This window comes from Marmota monax, unplaced genomic scaffold (assembly GCF_021218885.2).
Source record: "Marmota monax isolate L192 unplaced genomic scaffold, Marmota_monax_Labrador192_F-V1.1 WCK01_AAM20220418_F8-fsc00006, whole genome shotgun sequence".
Taxonomy (NCBI): domain Eukaryota; kingdom Metazoa; phylum Chordata; class Mammalia; order Rodentia; family Sciuridae; genus Marmota; species Marmota monax.
Window position 1 is genome coordinate 5,154,972 of NW_026693712.1, and position 20,914 is coordinate 5,175,885.

A 20,914-nucleotide genomic window follows, 5' to 3' on the forward strand; every position below is an offset into this window, starting at 1 on the left:
AACAGAGTGAATGAGGATGGAGAAGTTCCAGGGGATGGGCCATGTGGGCCTTGTGGGCCACATAAAGATCTGTGGAAAAGTACAATAGAGAGCTGAGCATGGTGGTGCACACCTGTAATCTCAATGACTTGGGAGGCTGAAGCAGGAGGGCCCAAGTTTGAAGCAAGCCTCAGCAACTTAGTGAGGCCCTAAGAAACTTAAAGAGACCCTGTCTCAAAATAAAAAAATATAAAAGGGCTGAGGAGTAGCTCAGTAGAAGAGAACCCCTGGGTTCAATCCCCTGTACCACACACGAACCAAAAAATACTGTAGAGAGGCAGAAGGGGAAGCAGGTGGGAGGTGACAAAGCTAATAAGGATCTGTAAGTTAGAGTCATGGAGCCAGGTCAGGTGGCAGCTGTGAGTGGAAGGCTAGTGGTCAGCTACTCCAAGGGCTTTTTAAAACAACAAGGGCAAAAACTTATTTTAAAAATAGTTTTGGATTTAAAATGGAGAAGATTGTAGAGACAGTTCTGACATACCACACATCCAGTTTCCCCTATTAGTAACATCTAACATAGTGTGGTATACTCATTATGAGTAATGAATCAATATTGCTATATGGTTATAAACTGAAGTGTATATGTTTATTTGGTTTCCTTAGTTTTTTCCTAATGCCATTTCCCTGTGCCAGGGTCTTATACAAGGACTTGAGAGGCTGCATATACCAGAGGATAGTGGTCAGAATATACATAAATAGAACCCTGACCACAATTTGCAGTGGCCAGTCCAGGAAGCCAAACAATAGCCTGTTGGAACTGGCCCCAAACAGATAAATAATAGATAGATAGATTCCCTAATATTGGTCCCAGCTTCCAACTTAGAACCATTTGAAGAGAGCCAAATATTCATCCATAACCAATCCCACAGGATGTCCTACCTCTGATTAGCGGCCTAAAGCTCCTCATGTGGACAGCCTCCAATCAGGGCACACCTGGAGCTTTCCCCATTTTCCACCACAAAGCTTTCTCAATCCTCTGAGTCACTGTCTTTGAGTCTCTGCTAAACCAACAGATAGTGGTCCAGTTCCTTACAATAGCAAGTTCAGAATAAATAGCCTTCATCTGTTCTCATTTGGGTGGTCTTTGTTTCAATACCATATTACATTTAATTGTCTCCTTAGGTCCTCTTGGCTGTGACAGTTTTACAGACTTCTCTTTTTTTTATGACTGCTAGGAAAAAACTTCCACACTTGGTAATACGTTATTGCTTATTAGAGGTATTTCCTTATCTAGAAAACTAATTTGGTTGCATGGTTTCTTGTTAAAAAAAAAATTCAGATTTTTTAACAAAAATGTATTTGTTCTGTTTCCTTTAAGAATATTTTTAGTGGTCACATATTTTTGGGATTAGCATAATTATGAACACTTTTGCAATGTGTACTGCATATAAATCTTAATAGAAAATTCCACTCAAAAAAATGTTCATAGAACACACACTCACATAAAAACTTAAATGTAATGGAATTCTAAACACAAAGTTATTATTATCAGGAGCTCATAAACAAATGGGGGAATATAAGCATGTAAAACCAACAATAATACAATGTGAAAAGATTTTATGGTAGAAGAAAACTTTAAGCTGGTTCTTGAAAAATGAGGAGTACCTATTAGTAGAAGTTCAGAAGGAAAATGCATCTCAGGTAAAGGGACTGGTAAGACCAAGGGCAAATGGTTTCAGATTGAGCAGGGCAGGTTCTTATGCTGGCACCTGGGAAACAGGGAGCAGGCTGCAAGAGGAAGAGAAGAGTCTAGAAAGCAAGGGTAAGTTTAGTTTTTAAAATTAAGCCGAGTACTGTAGTGTGCGCCTGTAATCCCAGAGACTCAGGAGGCTGAGACAGAAGGATCACAAGCTGAAGATCAGCCTCAGTAACATAGTGAAGCTCTTAGCAACTTTATGAGATGCTGTCTTAAAAATAAATTAGTTAATAAAAAGGGTTGAGGATATGGCTCAGTGTAAAGTGACCTTGGGCTAAATTTCCAGTACAAACAAAACAAAACAAAATACCAAGTGGGAAACAAAAGATCACAGAATATTTTTAAATACATATTTTATAAAGATAAGTTAGCTATTGTGAATTGTGCTGCTATAAACATTGATATAGCTGCATTACTATAGTATTCTGATTTTTAAGTCCTTTGGGTATAGACTGAGGAGTGGGATACCTGAGTCAAATGGTAGTTCCATTCCAAGTTTTCTGAGGAATTTCCATAGTGCTTTCCAGATTGATTGCAGCAATTTGCAGTCCCACCAGCAATGTAAGAGTGTGCCTTTTTCCCCGCATCCTCACCAATACTTACTGTTGCTTATATTCTTTATAACTGCCATTCTGACTGGGGTGAGATGAAATCTTAGAGTAGTTTTGATTTGCATTTCTCTAATTGCTAGAGATGTTGAACATTTTTTCATATATTTGTTGATCGATTGTATATCTCTTCTGAGAAATGTTTGTTCAGTTCCTTAGCACATTTTTTGACTGGGTTATTCGTTTTTTTTGGTGTTAACTTTTATGGGTTCTTTATATATCCTAGGGAGATTAGCTCTCTATTTGATGTGCTGTCATGTATGACAAATTAGAACAAATAAATTAATTTTTAAAAAATTACACTTGTAATTTAACATTGCTTTTATATCTGAAATAAAGTTATGTGTTATTTTAAAAAGGGGAAAAAAGATGTTAGTTATTTTTTAAAAACAAATTAAGCCATGCAAGGTGGTGCACAACTGTAATTCCAGTGACTAGGGAAGCTGAGAAAGGAGGATTGTAAGTTCAAAGCCAGCCTCAGCAAAAGCGAGATGCTAAGCAACTCAGTGAGATCCTATCTCTAAATAAATTACAAAATAGGGCTGGGGATGTGGCACAGTGGCTGAGAGCACCTGAATTCAACCCCTGGTGCCCCCCCAAAACAAAAAATTAAAATGGATTCTAGTAAACCACCCCCTTGAAGATAGCGAGGAATGTGGGGGAATGGGCAGGTTTTGAAATTGTCATACTATAACTCAGATGTGCAAAAAGGGTAACTCCTTAATATCTCTTCTAGTAGGATAACCATAAGACTGATTGTCAAATTGAAACACTTTAAGAATAAAAGGTGGGTAGTTTTTTAAATTATTTATTTATTCTAATTTGTTGTATATGATGGCAGAATGCAATTCATTGTATATTACACATATAAAGCACAATTTTTCAAGTCACTGATTGTACACAAAGTATTTTCACACCATTAGTGTCTTCATACATGTTCTTAGTGTAATGACGTCTAACTCATTCCACTATCATTCCAACCCTCTTTCCCCCTACCTTCCCCTCCCTCCTCTTTACCCTATCTAAAGTTACTCCATTCCTCCCATGCTCCCCCCACCATCACCATTATGAGCCAGCATCCATATATATATATATATATATATATATATATATATATATATATATATATATATATCAGCCTTTGTTTTTTGGGGATTGGCTTGCTTCACTTAGCATTATATCTTCCAACTCCATCCATTTACCTGAAAATACCATAATTTTATTCTCTTGTAATGCTGAGTAATCTTCCATTGTATATATATATATATATATATATATATATATATATATATATATATACACACACACACCAAAGTTTCCCTATCCATTCATCTACTAAAGGACATCTGGGTTGGTTCCACAATTTAGCTACTGTGAATTGTGCTGCTATAAATATTGATATGGCTGTGTTCCTATAGTATGCTGTTTTTAAGTCCTTTGGGTATAAACTGAGGAGTGGGAGAGCTTGGTCATATGGTGGTTCGATTCCAAGTTTTCCAAGGAATCTCCATACTGCTTCCAGATTGGCTGCACCAATTTGCAGTTCTATCAGCAATCTATGAGTGTGCCTTTCCCCTACATCCTCACCAATGCTTATTGTTGCTTATATTCTTAATAATTGCCATATGACTGGAGTGAGATGAAATCTTAGAGAAGTTTTGATTTGCATTTCTCTAATTGCTAGAGATGTTGAACATTTTTTCATATGTTTGTTGATTGATTGTATATCCTCTTCTGAGAAGTGTCTGTTCAGTTCCTTGGCACATTTATTGATTGGGTTATCTGTTTTTTTTTTGGTTTGAAGGTTTTTGAGTGCTTTATATATTCTAGAGATTAGTGCTCTATCTGATGTGCAATGGTAAAGATTTGCTCTTATTATGTGGGCTCTCTATTCTCTCACTTATTGTTTCTTTTTCTGAGAAAAATCTTTTTAGTTTGAATCCATCTCATTTATTGATTCTTGGTTTTAATTCTTGCACTATAGGAGTCTTATTAAGAAAGTTGGGGCCTAATCTGACCTGATGGAGATTTGAGCCTACTTTTTCTTCCATTAGGTACTAGATCTCTGGTTTAATTCCTAAGTCTTGATCCACTTTGTTTTGAGTTTTGTACATGGTGAGAGATAAGAGTTTAATTCCACTTTGTTACATGTAGATTTCCAGTTTTCCCAGCACCATTTGTTAAAGAGGCTATCTTTTCTCCAATGTATGTTTTTGGAAACTTTGTCTAATATTAAAAAAAGCTGTAGTTATGTGGGTTAGTCTCTGTGTCCTCTATTCTGTACAATTGGTCTACCAGTCTGTTTAAGGTTTGTTTATTTGTTTGTTTTAGTGCTGGGGATTGAACCCAACCAGTCTGTTTTAGTGCCAACATCATGCTGTTTTTGTTACTATTGCTCTGTAGTATAGCTTAAGGTCTGGTATAGTAATACCACCAGCTTCACTCTTTTTGCTAAGGATTGCTTTAGCTATTCTGGGTGTCTTATTTTTCCAGATGAATTTCATGATTGCCTTTTCTATTTCGATGAGGAATGTCATTGGAATTTTGATTGGGATTGCATTGAATCCGTAGAGTACTTTTGGTAATATGGTCATTTTGACAATATTAATTCTGCCTATTCAAGAACAAAGTGGAAAAGGAAAAAAAAAGAAAAGGAAAAAAAAAGAACAAAGCGGATCTTTCCATCTTCTAAGGCGTTCTTTAATTTCTTTCTTTAATGTGTTGTAGTTTTTGTTGTAGAGGTCTTTCACCTCTTTCATTAAGTTGATTCCCCAGTATTTTTTTTTTTTGGTGGTTATTGTAAATGGGATGGTTTTCCTAGTTTCTCTTTCAGCAGATTTGTCAATGATGTACAGAAATGCCTATGATTTATGAGCGTTTATTTTATATCCTGCTACTTTGTTGGATTCATTTATTAGTTCTAGGAGATTTCTGGTGGAATGTTTTGGGTCTTCTAGGTATAGAATCATATCATCTGCAAATAGTGATAATTTGAGTTCTTCTTTTCCTATACGTATCCCTTTAATTTCTTTCATCTGACTAATTGCTCTGGCCAGTGTTTCAAGAGCTATGTTGAATAGAAGTGGTGAAAGAAGTATCCCTGTCTTTTTCCAGTTTTTAGAGGGAATGCTTTCAATTTTTCTCCATTTATAATGATGTTGGCCTGGGGCTTAGCATAGATAGCCTTTACAATGCTGAGGTATATTCCTGTTATCCCCAGGTTTTCTAACATTTTTAACATGAAGGGATGCTGTATTTAATCAAATGCTTTCTTAGCATCTATTAAGATGATCATATGATTTTTATCTTTGAGTCTACTGATGTGATGAGTTACATTTATTGATTTCTATATGTTGAACCAACCTTGGATCCCCAGGATAAACCCTACTTGATCATGGTGCACTATCTTTTTGATATTAGAATAGAGGAGGGTTCAGAGATTCAAACCAAAGGAAAGGAATGCACAATCTCTTCAATGAAATAATATCAGAAAATTTCCCAAGCATGAAGAATGAATTGGAAAATCAAATACAAGAGTCCTATAAGACACCAAATGTACAAAATTACAACAGATCTACACCAAGGCACATTATAATGAAAATGACTAGCATATAGAATAAGGATAGAATCTTTAAGGCTGAGAGAGAGAGAAATTAGATTACATAGAGGGGGAGGCCAATTCAAATCAGCAGATTTTTCAACCCAGACCCTCAAAGCCAGGAGATCCTGGAACAACATATACCATTTTCTAAAAGATAATGGATGCCAACCAAGAATCTTTTATCCAGAAAAATTAATTAATTCAAAATTGATGATGAAATAAAAACCTCCCATGATAAGCAAAAGCTAAAAGAATTTACAGCAAGAAAATCTGCACTACAGAACATTCTTGGCAAAATATTCCACGAGGAGAAAATGAAAAACAACAATGAAAATATGCAAAGGGAAGAACTACAATAAAGGAAAAGACACCCAAAGAAGAAGCCAAGTCAAGCTAAATACCTAAAATAAACAAAAATAACCGGTAATACAAATCATGTCTCAATATTAACCCTAAATGTTAATGGCCTAAACTCACCAATCAAAAGACATAGGCTGGTGGATTGGATTTAAAAAAAAAGACCCAATAATATTCTGCTTTCAAGACTCATCTCATAGGAAAAGATGTCCACAGGCTAAAGGTGAAAGGTTGGGATAAAATATACCTTTCACATGGTCTACATAAGCAAGCAGGGGTTTTCATCCTCATATCAAGTGAAGTAGACTTCAAGCCAAAGTTAATCAAAAGGCATAAATATGGACATTTCATACTGCTTAAGGGAATCATACATCAACAAGACATTACATTTATAAATATATATGCCCCAAACAATGGAGCATCTATGTTCATCAGTCAAACTCTTTTCAAGTTCAAGTGTCAAATAGACCACAACACAATAATTCTGGGTGACTTTAACACACCTCTTTCACCACTGGATAGATCTTCCAAACAAAAGCTCAACAATGAAACTATAGAACTCAATAATACAATCAATAACTTAGACTTAACTGATATATATATGTATAGAGAGAGTATATTATCCATCAATGAGCGAATACACTTTCTTCTCAGCAGCACATTGATCCTGCTCTAAAATAGATCATATATTATGCCACACAGCAAATCATAGTAAATACAAAAAAGTAGAGATACTAACCTGCATTCTATTAGACCACAATGGAATGAAATTAGAAATCAATGATAAATAAGAAACAAAAGCTACTCCAACACCTGGAGACGAAATAATATGCTACTGAATTAGCAAGGAGGAGATTAAAAAATTCTCAGAGGTCAATGAGAATACCGATACAACATATCAAAATCTCTGGGACAATATGAAGGCAGTTCTAAGAGGAAAGTTCATTGCATGGAGTTCATTCCTTCAAAGAAGAAAAAGTCAACAAATAAATGACCTAATGTTACATCTCAAAGTCCTAGAAAAAGAAGAACAAATCAACCCCAAAAGCAGGAAGAGACAGGAAATAATAAAAATCAGAGCTGAAATCAATGAAATTGAAACAAAAAAAACAATTGAAAAAATTGAGAAAACAAAAAGTTGGTTCTTTGAAAAAATAAATAAAATTGATAAACCATTAGCCATGCTAATGAAGAGAAAGAAAGAGAAAACTCAAATTACTAACATCCGTGGTGAAAAAGAAAATATTATGATGGACACTATAGAAATAAGAAGATAATTATAAGTTATTTTGGAAATTTGTACACCAATAAAATAGAAAATATCAAAAACATCGACAAATTTCTAGAGGCATATGATATGCCCAAACTAAATCAGGATGATATAAACAATTTAAACAGATCAATTTCAAGCAAGGCAATAGAAGCCTACCAACCAAGAAAAGCCTAGGACCAGATGGATACACAACTCAATTCTACAAGACCTTTAAAGAACAATTAATATCAATACTTCTCAAACTATTTCATGAAATAGAAAAAGAGGGAACACTTCCAAACACATTCTGTGAGGCCAATATTACCCTGACTCCAAAATCAGACAAAGACACATCAAAGAAAGAAAACTTCAGACCAATATATCTAATGAATATAGACGCAAAAATTTCAATAAAATTCTGGCAAAGGTTATCGGTAGTTTTAATAATTACTCTTGGATGACTATCAAGTGGAAGTGTCCTAGATAAACTGAGAAGTATAGTCACCTCTTACATAACTAAATTTTCTTTGGTTGAAAACAAACAAGAAAACAATTTGGAAATTATACCTCAGGCTCAATTAATTAAGTCTTGTTGGTTTAAAAGTAATTGTCAGATGAATATTTAAGCAATTATAAGCTCTAAGAATAAGAGCTAACACTGAGAGCTAGGCCACTGTTCTAAATATTTCACACACATTAAGTAATTTAATCTTCAATTAAGAAATTATGAAGTAGGTATTAATAGGAATATTTGTCCCACTTTATAGTGAAGGAATATAGAATATGTTAAAGCGACACTCTCAAAGTTAGTTGTTGATTATGCTGGTGCTAGAGTGAGAACTCTGATCTAGGTTTTTGTTACCATAGTTAATGTCCCAATATACACTCTATTGCCTTTTACACTCTTAAGTCCTGGCTTGCTTGCCTTTTACATTTGAATTTCAGATTAATGATGGATAACTTTTTTAGTACAAGTGAATCCCATGCAATGTTTGAGACAACCTTTGCCATATCCTCTTAGCATGGCATGATCGGAGTCCCCTGATGTCTACGTGTGGGCCAGTACCCCAGAGCACCTGCTGAAGTGCTCTATGGGCTGCAAAACTGAGGGCTGTGCTCTCAGCAGGGCTCATCATCTTAAACCAGAATCAGTTCTGACTACACTGCTGGTTATGCAGCAGATGCTGAGTCTCAGCCTCATCCTTTTCCCACCTGGAAATACATATTTGAATATTTATATGAGCATTACAAACATCAAGAACTGCCTTAAGAATATTTAAGAATAAAACATTAACTGAATTGACCTAGAAAAAAACCCTTAATTCAAATGAAAAAAAAAAAAGTTTTGTTTGCCTATATTTTTGAGCAAGAAAGGCAAAATTCTACTGTCATGTTGTTTCATCACAAGTCACAAATGATCTCTAGTATGTATTAGAATTCCTATAAAGAAAATCTTGGCGAGTTTTTAGCAACACTTAAAATGCTGAGCAGTCTTTGTTCTTCCATTAAGTTATAATTGTCCTCATTGGTTGACATCTAAGAACATACCTTACAACTTGAAAAGCAGGAAAGCAGTTGGAGTACCATCTATAAATTCTGGGTTCCAACTCCATCTGCATGTAATTATCAGAGATTTAGTTTCCATATTTCTAATACTGGACACCCAGCTGAAAGCACTTTTTAAACTACTTAGCATTCAACATGTGAAAAACAGTATCTTATAGTTCTCAGATTTTCTTCAGGAATCTTTCAGTTGCACAAAGTTCTTTTGAAATTCAAATGAAAAGTGGTAAGTAAAACATAGAATAACTATAAATGTAATTCAAGTTTAACCATTCCAAAGGCCATTTTATAATCTTAACTTTAGTTGACTTCTGTCTCTATCCATTTAGTGGACTGAATAGTGACCTCCAAAAGATATATTCAATTGGAACTTCTGAACATGAATTTATTTAGAAATAATCTTTGTAAGACTCTCAATTATCTTGAAATGAGATCATTCTGGATCTAGATTGGGTCGTAAGTGCAATGATGGATATATCTGAAAGGGAAGGGCAGAGGGAGACTCAAGACACAGGGGCATGGAGAGAAGGCCATGTGAACACAGAGGCAGAGACTGGAGTTATTTTGGCACCAGCTAAGAAACATTGAGAGTGACCAGGATCTAGAAGAAACACAAAAGTATTTTTCCCTAGAGCTTCTGGAGAGGTCTTGCTGATTTTAGACATCTGGCCTCCAGAACTGGGGAAGAATATATTTCTATTCTTATAACCGATTGGCTGTAATAATTTTTTGTGGTGGTCTAAGGAAACCAATAAAATCCACATCTAGTCCACCAACAAATTATGGCAATTCAATCTTCAAATATGCCTGGACCATACACTGCCTCTACGCCATTAATTACTCTAAGCCACCATGGTCTCGTTACTGGAGACCTTCCTTAGTCCCTGAAAAACCCAAGTCACAGCAATTGGAATGTGATTAAAAACTGAAATCAAATCTTGTTGTTCTCGTCTGAAAACACTCCATGTACTTCCCATTTCTTCCAGAATCTAACCCAAATGGCTTTATTGTGTCTAGAAGACTGGATATGATCTCACCCGTGCTCTCTCTGTCCTCTTATCACTCCACTTCCTGCACTTTCTTGCTGTTTATCACTAGTGCCAAGCACACTCGACCTCAAGTATTTGCATGATCTCCCTTCTGCCAAATAACCACAGCCTATTTCATGGCAGGTCCCTGCTCAAAACTCTCTTCTTGAGACAAGTCTTGCCTGTTTGTCCTGTCCTAAATGGCTTACTCCAATTACTATAGCCAACATTCTACTGTCTTTTCTTGTTTATGTTCCTGTTTATAGTCTCTCTTTCTTACTAGGACAGCTAACTAAGTGTCAAGACTTGCTCATCTTGCTCATTGCAGTGTTTCCAGTACCAATGCTCAGCAATTGCAGCCACTAATAAATATTTGTTGAAGGAATGAAGGAACCAACGTACCTTGTTATAAAGGGTGTGGGCCAAAGAGGATGGAGATGGTATCTACTTTCAGCATTACTCCAAACAGCACTTTCTAGAAAGTAATCTAGAAGGCCACCTACACACATTCTCAGTGAACAGGATAAGAGGCACCACCAAAGGGACCAACCCATTGTAGTTACAAAGCCAGATATAGAGTGAGAGCATTGTTAAGCAGTATTAGTTTTCAGTAGGGTATTTTATAATATTTATGGCTGTCACGTCCAGGAGCTATCTAAGAATTGATTCCTGAAGAAAATTTGAGGACTATAAGAAGATACAGTTTTTCACATGTTGAATGCTAAGTAGTTTAAACAGTGCTTTCAGCTAGGTGTGGTGGTGCATGCTTATTATTACCGAAACTTGGGAGGGTGAGGCAGAAGGATTGAAAGTTCAAGGACAGCCTCAGCAACTTAGTGAGGCCTTACAATTTCGTGAGATCCTGTCTCAAAATTGAATAAATAAATAAATGAATGACTAAAAAGGCCCTGGGGATGTGGCTCAATGGTTTAAGCATCCCTGGGTTTAATCCCCAGTACTAAATTATTTGATTTTGTTACTCGCCTGAGTTAGTGATGGCAGATAATATTACTCCCATTTTACAGATGAAAATAAGGAGACCAAATGACCTGTATGAGTATTCACAACTATACAATTGGCCTATGGGCAGTCGCAGACCCAAATCACGACTTCAGGTTTCAAATTCTTATTTCCTTACATTCATTGATTTACTTAAAGTTTATCATTGAACAACTGTTTCAGGAACTCCTTTAGGTGCAGCATATAAGGATAAAAATGTCAAGCTGGGCATGGTGGTGCAGGCCTGTAATCCCAGTGGCTGGGGAGGCTAAGGCAGGAGGGTCAGGAGTTCAAATCCAGCTTCATCAATTTAGTGAGACCCTAAGCAACTCAATGAAACCCTGTCTCTAAGTAAAATAATGATGATGATGATGATGATGATGATGATGATGATGATGTTGTTGGGGATATTGCTCAGTGGTTCAATCCTTGGTACCAAAACCAACCAAACAGACAAACATACAAAAAAAGTCAATAATCTTTGTCTTCTGGTAGTATGAGCAAACAGTAATTGAAGATTACAATACAATTCAAGAAAAAAAAGTGCTATCTTGAGCAAGTAGCCACAATCACGAAATCGAAAAAATTAAATTTGGAATTCGGCAACTAACAGATGTCACTGGAAGGGAGAAACTGAAGTCCCAGGAAATATTTCTAAACTTGAAAACTGTCTTGAATAACCACCATAAAGGCATTGAAATGGCACTGGGAGAGTGTTATACTAGGATAAAAAAGGCAATTGAATTGAAGAGGGGGATGTTCATAATTTCCACCTGCTGGCACAGTTATGAGTCTTTTTAAATGGCTTGACGTCTTGCATTTATGGTTGGGAAGGGAATTGTCTAGTTGAAGCTACAAGAGTATCAGAAATAACAAAGTTTGTTCCAGCAGTTTTTATATATTCTCAAAGTGATCATTTTATAAGATGTGCATTTAATGTAGACTTCCGTTAATTTATAATCAAAATAACTAACTTGTGCAGCTAAGGAAAAAAAAAATGTCTTCGGTTTTTCAACTGGAAAAAAAGTGCAATATATGTACTTGGGGGAAAAACCAGTACAGTAAATGACACCCTTCTCCCCCTCCCCCTGCTCCATTCCCAAGTCCCTTTTCCCCATCGCTGCTACGGATAAGTTCCCTCTATCTGGAGCAAGGTCCTTCCTGAAGGTGGGGACTGGACTTGACGGCGCTGGCTGACTTTATCTCCATTCTGTGGGCGATTGTGGCACAGGTCGAGCTACCCATGATAGCAAGGCTGCTGTTCGCAGTGTGGGGGCTGCGGAGGGGAAATTTATGGGGGACCGTCCTACAGTGGGCAGGAACAGCCAAAACTCAGCGGTCCAGATGATCTTCGGACGGAGAGGAAGAGCCGGGGCTCCAGTCAGCCTGGAGCGCGGGGCGGGGCGCCAGGCGCGGGGCGGGGCGACGCGCGACGACGTGGCAGCCGCAGGGGCGCGCGCAGCCGGGGGCCATCTTGGAGGCGGGGACGCGCAGAGGTGAGCTTTGGAGTGCATCTTCCTTGTGTTCTCCAGCCATAGTTCTACACCGTGACCTCCCTATTCCCCACTTTGCGCCTGTCACACACGCGCTCGCTCGGGACCCCAGGTGAGTGTCACCCCTGCAGCTACGCGCGTGCACGAGGACGGTGGTGTGGGATGCTGGCGCCAAAGCCGGACTCGGGTCGCGCCCCGGGGAGGTGGGCGGGCCGCCGGCGCCGCGGGATGCGGGGGTCGTTTCCCAGGCCCCCCGGCAGCGCAGGCCCAGCGCCGCGGTGGGAGCTTGCGGTGTGTAGCCGGCAGGGGCACGCATCACAAGGGGTGAGTCCCCACCGCGGATTGCACGGTGCTTGCGGTTCGGGGGGGTGGGGGTGAGGGGTCTCTTCTCGGACATTGCTTCTGTCCTGGGCCGAGGTTGCAGCCTCTGGACAGCTGACACCACCTTCCAGCGCGCTGGCCACAGGAAGAGACCGGCGGCTGGCGCCTACGGACCTTAGCCCGGCCCTGCCCGGCCTGGGGACGTGGCAGAACCTGGAGGATGGCCGCCGTCTCGTGCAATAGGATTTCGGTCTCTGTGGCCCTGGAGAGTTTGAGCATTAACCAACCGGGACTGGCATTGGGAGAAAGCTTATTTTCCCCCGATGTTCTCTCCTAGGTATCTACCGCTGCTCCAGAGGGCTTTTGCACTCTCCCTTTGTTTGATTTTGGGACCCTTTTCAGTCAAATTTGTAGAATAGCCAGTTTCCTAGATTGGCAGAATATATGCCCAGGAGAGGGTTTTTTTTTTTTTTGTTGTTGTTGTTCTTTTTTGGTCAAAAGTAGTTGTTTTGAGAGACAACATGTACATTTCTGCGATTGTGACACATTTTGGCATTCCAGCCCTGTGCAGACATTATTTCAGTCAGTGAACATTTAGGGGAGTTAATTTTAGGAACTGAGTTTAGAATGTGGAGAAAACACAGTGCTCTAGTGCTCACTGGTAGTAGAGGCAATCATGTGGCTCTCAGTACCTCAAAAGTAATAATGTTTTTTAAGACTTTAAAGTTCATCAAAGCTCTGTTATTCCATTTATTTTCTTACAGGTAGTTATCCACTTTAAAAAACAAAAAACAAACAAGGCCCAAGGAAATTAGAATAGCAGAATTTGGGAAGAGACTGAGGATGCAGTTGTCGAAACCATTCTCATTATATTGTCTTGCATCTCTATATATTAATACTATTACTTTTTTCCCTTAAAAGCTTTACCAACTGATGTCTCAATGTTATTTTATCATGATAGTTTTTTTTAGTAGAAGTTATGATATTAAAAATTTACACCAGTATTCCCATTAAACCTTTTCTCAACTAGTAAAGCTTTTTAATGCAATGACTTTGTGTTCATTGTACAAGTTCTTTTGCCAATGCATTTGCTAATGTTTGGGATCAGCATTGTGTTAAAATACAACCTCCACTACTCATTGTAAGAATTCACTTATGTTGTAGGAAGAGGAATGACTGATGAAAAAAATGATGAAGAATTATGGGAAGTGATAAGACCCCCGGAGGGGCATTTCTGTCTCAGGTTACTTACCTCTGGATATAGGTATGGAATGAAAGAATTTACCTCCCTGTCTTATGTTAGTGCCATAGATCTTTCCTCTCTGTTCACAGCCAAACTTTTTACCAGGATTGAATTTAGGGGCACTCAACCATTGAACCACATCCCCAGTCCTATTTTGTACTTTTTTTAGAGCCACGGATGAGTTGCTTGTTGTTTAGGCTGGCTTTGAACATGCAATCCTCCTGTCTCAGCCTCCTGAGCCACTGGGATTACATGCCTGTGCCCTGCCACAGCCAAACTTTTAGTTAAAGTTTTGTTATTTGTCTCACCCCACCCCTCCAATCTTCAATCCAATTCAAACTAGTTTCTATCTCTACTCTTTCTTTGAAAACAGCTCTCATCAAGTTCATGGCTAATTTGCAAATCATGAACCTTTCAGATAGTGTTCTTTTTGGCTTCTGCGCAGTATTTAATACTGTTATTGTGCCTTGAAACACTCTTTTGTCATTTGGACACCACAGTCTCCTTATATTCTTGTTTTTCTGACCATCTCATTTTCTGCATATTGATTTACTACCTAACTAAATAAAATTAAATATAAAGTCACAGTCTCCTAGATAATCTCATCTCAGAACATGATTTTAGATCAGTACATTGGTGACACCCAGACTTGTGTGGTCTCTGCACTCCAGACCAACTCCATGTCCCTGCGTGGATGTATCAAGGAGTTTGAACTTATTAGCATGTCAAAGACAAAACACCTTGTGATCCCAACCCTCTTCCTCCAAAGACAACATCAGCATTGACTTCTTATAGTGTTCCTCATCCAATTTTGCAAACCATGCCTCTTCCCCATCTACCTCACCAGTCACTGAGTTTTATCACCTATACATTGCTTTTTTTTAATATTTATTTTTTAGTTTTATGTGGATACAATATCTTTATTTTACATTTATGTGGTGCTGAGGTTCAAACCCAGTGCCTCTTGTATGCTAGGCGAGCGCTCTACCACTGAGCCACAACCCTAGCCCTACCACCTATACATTTCTTAAATCCATCTAATTTATCTCCATCATCATCCCCTTTGTCTAGGCTAGAGTTTCTCAACCTGCCACTACTAACATTTGGGACCAGATAATTCTTATGGATGAGTTGTATATTGAGGGTTTTTTCACAGTATCTGTAGCCTTTACAAACTAGATACCAGCAGTACCCCTCTGGTGATGATAATCAAAAAATATCTGCAGATGTTGCCAACACAACCCTACTGGGTAGTGCATAATCACCCCCTCCTTGTTATGAGAATCAGTATTCTGAGTTATTGGCACCTCCTATTTGAACTACTCTCTGAGTAGTCTCTGCTTTGTCTGTGAGATGGCCTAGTCTGCGTACTTTTCAGTACACAAATAATGAATTTTTAGTAACCGGAATCAGTGTAAATGTCCTTCATCAGGTAAATGGATACACAATGACACATATGCAATAGAATACTATTCAGTAATGAAAAGTAGTTCATGTTACATACAACAACTTGGATGAATCTCAGAGGCATTATGCAAGTGAATATAAAAACAGGTGAAATTGAAATAAGGCCTGTAGGTTAGTAAATAGTCTGTACCAATGCCAATTTCCTGGTTTGATAATGTATTTAAGTAACGTGGTTATTTAGTAACGTTTTGCTGTTATTGAGAGAAACTGGCTTTGGGATACTGAAAAACTCTACTAGTTTTGCATCTTCCTAGGAATTTAAAATTTCAAGGAAGTTAAAAGACAAATATGCTACATCCAGCTTGAATGCTTTATAGTGACATTCTGTTCTTTAAACAAAATAAAGTTCATCTTCTTAACCTGGCTGATAGGACCCGACACAGTCTTGACTCCTGCTTCTCTCCAGTCCTCATTCTTTTTTTTTTCACCTTTACCACACAGGTATTTTTTATTTATTTATTTTTTTTAGAGAGAGAGAGAGTTTTTTAATATTTAATTTTTAGTTCTTGGCAGACACAACATCTTTGTTTGTATGTGGTGCTGAGGATCGAATCCGGGCCGCACACATGCCAGGCGAGCGCGCTACTGCTTGAGCCACATCCCCAGCCCACACAAGTATTCTTGAATGTGTCTTGCCCACTTTACCTTACCTTGTATTTAGACCTATGTTCACTGTTAACTGGCTTCTCTGTCCCCTTCCTTGCCATTTTTGTAGTTCTGCCCTGTTGTAGTCAGATCTCAGTTCTGTGACTTCTTTGGGGGACCCTTTTCCTGGCTTCCAAGTCAAAATCATATTTCTGTCAAACAGCTCTTCCTACCCTCATGGTACATAATTCAGACTACATCGGTACATTGGTATTATTGTATTGTATAGGTGTCATTGTATATTGGTGTTATTGTTTGATTGTGTAGAGATACCAATATAGTGCTTAGGAAGCAGTCGACCTTTGTTGAATGTCTGTTACATTAATAAAAACATTAAAAACAAATTAGGCATGTTTAGAGGTTGGTTTATACTTGAGGTGAACTTTAATATTTGTGAAGGAAGTTTTCCTATGTTTTATAATCTATTATCATCTGTTGGGAGTTTACTCTCTAGTGGCATTTTTTTGGTAGTTAACATTTCTAAAACCTGAGACATATCATTTAGCTGTTACTAAGTGTCCTTTACAATGTGAACTAGGGAAATGATAAATGAATGCACTTACCAAGTTGAGCACATTGTTAACATAAAATGTTAAGAGTTGTGGGAAGAGATTAATACTTTATCAAGTCAAGCATATTTAGAAATTTTTGTAATGTTAATTGATGCAACCTAAATAGACTGCTTTATGAAGGAAGAAGATGGATTTCAAGTGTTTTATTTTTATTTTAAATAAAATAGTGACCAGAATCTAGGCATAACTTTAATATGTATTCATATGGCAGAAAATAAGACAATGGTGGCAATTTGCTACTTGAAATGTTGGTTATATAGTTAACATAAAATTATTTTCTAACTATAGAGTATGTGTGGAAATATCACAGATTGTTTGCATAGATAATTTCGTAGACCTTGTTCTTAGGAATTTTGATAAGTCCGTCATCTGTAAATAAGTTATATTATAAATAGTAAAGGCAGACATTTGTCTTTTAATGATTACTCTTTCTCTAACTATGTAAGCTTTAAAAGTATAATTTTGGTTACTGTGTGAAATTTATTACATTTTTGCAGCATACCATTGTTGAAGAAAAATGATGGAAGAAAGTGGAATAGAGACAACACCACCTGGGACTCCTCCACCGAATCCTGCAGGGCTGGCTGCTGCCACCATGTCTTCTACCCCTGTTCCTATAGGTACATGTGTTGTCTCATACTTAGTGTGGTTGTTGTTTGTTTGTTTGTTTGTTTGTTTTGGTGCTGAGGACTGAACTCAGGGCCTTGTGCATGTGAGGCACTCTACCAACTGAATTATATCTCCAGCCCTTACCTAGTGTGTTTTGAGGAAAATGAAGACACTGTTATCTTTTCTGAATCAATTAAAAGAAGAATATATTAAACTTTCTGTAATATTTGTCAGGATGAAAGAAAATAGCCTTTTTTAAATTTAAAGAATGGAAAGAAATAGTCTTACTTTATTGCTATTTTAGAAAATACCAATATTTTATATTAGGTTGATTTTGTTCTTTTTATATTTATATTGACTACAAGTCATCTTTTTTACTATGATAGAAATGTCCTAAAAAGCATGTATTTTCTTTGTCTGGTGTTCAATGATTTTGTGGTGATTTTTTGAGTTTTCTGTGTATAGGTTTTTATCTACAAACCAGGGGTGAAAAATAGTTTTATTTTATTCAAATACACCAAAAAAGACAGATCTACTTGTTAACAATGCCATAATGCATTTCAGTATTGCCTGCTGCTTTTAGTTAGGGGAGTTGATAATCATTTGCGCTCAATCATATTTGTTGTATATCTTAAATTACATATTTTAATTCTTGGGATATGGTCTGTTAAATTAAAAAATTTTGCAAGGCACTAATGAGAGTTTGATGATTACATAAAAAGTATTTTCAGTTTTGTGATTTTTATCCTCTCCACTTTTTTTCCAGCTGCATCCAGTTCTTTTTCTTCTCCTAATGTGTCTATGGTGGACTCCTTGCCACCACAAGTCTATCCTACTCCTTCACCAGCCCATCCTCCAGTGCAGCCTACAGCACCACTACCTTTTGTGCCTCCTGTACCAGCTCCTTCGGTTCCACCACTTGGTACTTCTGGGCCACCTGCTGTTTCTCCATCAACTGCTGCTGCCTTCACCAGTCCTCCTTTATCCCACTTTCCACCTTCAACTTCTGCCCCGAGTGCTCTCTTACCTGCACCCACTTCCGGTCCTCCTATATCAGGATTTTCTGTTGGTACAACTTATGATATTACAAGGGGACATGCAGGAAGAGCTCCCCAGACACCTCTGATGCCCTCATTTTCTGCACCTCCAGTAACAGGTAGTTTTCTCTTATTAATGCTTTGAAATATATGGCTATAGTAAATGTTTTATTCTTTTTAAATTTCCAGCCTTATTGAAATACAGTTCATATAATCACTAATTTTTGTTTATTTACAAAATTTTGCATACATTGCCATAATCCATTTCATAATCTTTTATCAACAGAAAAAGAAATTTCATATCTGTTACCAGTGATTTTTTTTTTTAATGGGTTTGTGTATTCTGGGCATTTCATATAAATGGAATCGTGTAATAACTGGTCTTTCTGACTAGCATCAGTTTAGCTGAAAATAGTTTCAAGATTCGTGCATTTTATAGCATGTGTCTGTACTTCATTCCTCTCATGGCTGAATAATAGATCTAGTGTATTTAGCTATGCAGTTCATCAGTTGATGTTAGGTTGCTTCCATGTTTTGGTTATTTAGATAATGCTGCTATGAAGTTTGTGTTCAAGTTTTTGTGGGGACATGATCCTTGTCATATTCTGCCTGTTGTTTCTCATTTTAGGGAAAATAAACAACATTGCTGTAATTTTTTTGTTATTCAACTTTGCCTATCTGCCTTTACAAACAAAATTTATTACAGAGTACAGGTATTATACCCTTGTCTGTTTATATGAATTTTATTTTTGTGTTAAATTGAAGTATATGTACTGATTGTTTTTTTATTGATGGGCTTGTTGCCCAATTATTTTTGTGGATTAAGGAGATTAGAACTACAGCTGTCTGTATCCAAGTGCTAAATGGGACAAGCATGCAAAACTTTTTTATATATATATGTATGCACATGCGTGTGTATTTGTCCTTTTTTAGGACACTTGGTGTAAGCCTATGTAAAGGGAAAGAAATTTTTTGCAATTGTATAACTTAATCTTGAAATGCTTAACTGTGTGGTTACATTATTAAAATTGTTTTAAGCTACTTATTTGCTTTGTCTTGTTACAGGAACAAAGTTTGTGGAATAAATTAACATATTAAAATTTTTTCCATTGAATAGGTATTTTGCCAACTCCTATTACTCAGCAAGCTAGTCTGACATCTCTGGCACCGGGAACTGGAACCACATCAGCCATCACTTTCCCAGAGGAACAAGAAGATCCTAGGATTAATAGAGGTCAGGATGAAGCATCTGCTGGTGGAATCTGGGGTTTTATTAAGGTAAGGAATATTTACTTTAAAATTATATTTAATTTTCTAATTATAAAACTGATATGTGTTCATTAGAGAAATTTTTAAAGTACAGAATTCATAAGGAAAGAATAAAAGTCCTTTTTCTTATGAGTTTTCTGTGGTTGCTGTAATCTGTTGTTTGTGCATATTTATGGATATTTGTGTATTCTGTTAATTAAATTCAAATAGATAGTGATGTGGGTATTATTTTGTGTTTTTTTGTTTGTCTTTACCTAGTAATTATCATGAACATTTTCCCATCCATAAAATATTTTTCAGAGTGCATTTTTAATGGCTACTTTATATGCATTCTATTGCATTTACTTCCCATTTGTTATTTTACAGATCTAATACTGACATTCTCTAATTGTAATTTTTGAAAATTAGTGAGTTAATTTTAATTCAGAAATAAATTATACAGATTTATCATATACAGTATGATGTTTTAAAATATGTAGGCATTGTAGAATAACAGAATTGAGTCAATTAACATATGCATTACTTCACATATAATTTTATCGTGAGAAAACTTGAAATCTATTCTCAGTGATTTTTCAAGAATCAACCCATTGCTGTTAAGTATAAGTCACCATGTTGTATAATTTCTCCTAATTGTAATTCTTATCGATAAAACTATGATGAGCATTATTCTTATCGATAAAATTATGATGAGCATTCTTGTATGTAAATCTTTATGGTTATCTCTGATTCAATTTCTGGTCAATGTTCAAGTAGACATTTTAAAAATCATGTATTATGCCAACATACATTGTTCAGCATTTTTCATTTGGCAGCACTAGTTGTTAATTTGAAATAGAGTATTTTATGATTTAATAGGCAAAAAATTTCAAAACCTCATTTTAATTTGTATTTCTTTGCTAGGTACTGAATTTGAACATATTTTCTTGAGATTTTTTTGCCACTTTTTTTTTGGCGAATTCTGTTCTTTTTTTTTTTTATTTTTAATTTGTGATAACTTTCTTTTCTCTTGTTGAATTTGTAAGAATTCCTAAGGTTTGTTGTTGTTGTTGTTGTTTTGTTTTTGGTACTGGGGATCCAACCCAGGACTTCATACATGCCAGGCAAGCACTCTA

The 20,914-nt window shown here is 36.8% G+C and overlaps 1 protein-coding gene across 3 annotated transcripts in view; it reads left to right on the top strand.

Moving 5' to 3' along the window:
- Nucleotides 1-12,609: 12,609 nt before the first annotated feature.
- Nucleotides 12,610-20,914, top strand: part of Prrc1 (proline rich coiled-coil 1) — a 43,973-nt gene continuing 35,668 nt past the window's right edge. The window contains exons 1-4 of one of the 3 annotated variants that reach the window (XM_046460339.2): nt 12,610-12,748; nt 17,382-17,504; nt 18,260-18,649; nt 19,648-19,808. In XM_046460339.2, coding sequence (XP_046316295.1) covers nt 17,402-17,504; nt 18,260-18,649; nt 19,648-19,808 — 654 coding nt within the window. In that variant the 5' untranslated portion in view covers nt 12,610-12,748; nt 17,382-17,401. Of the gene's footprint in view, nt 12,749-14,105; nt 14,222-17,381; nt 17,505-18,259; nt 18,650-19,647; nt 19,809-20,914 lie in introns of those variants that run through there. The other 2 variants (XM_058584210.1, XM_046460340.2) reach the window with 2 other exon arrangements.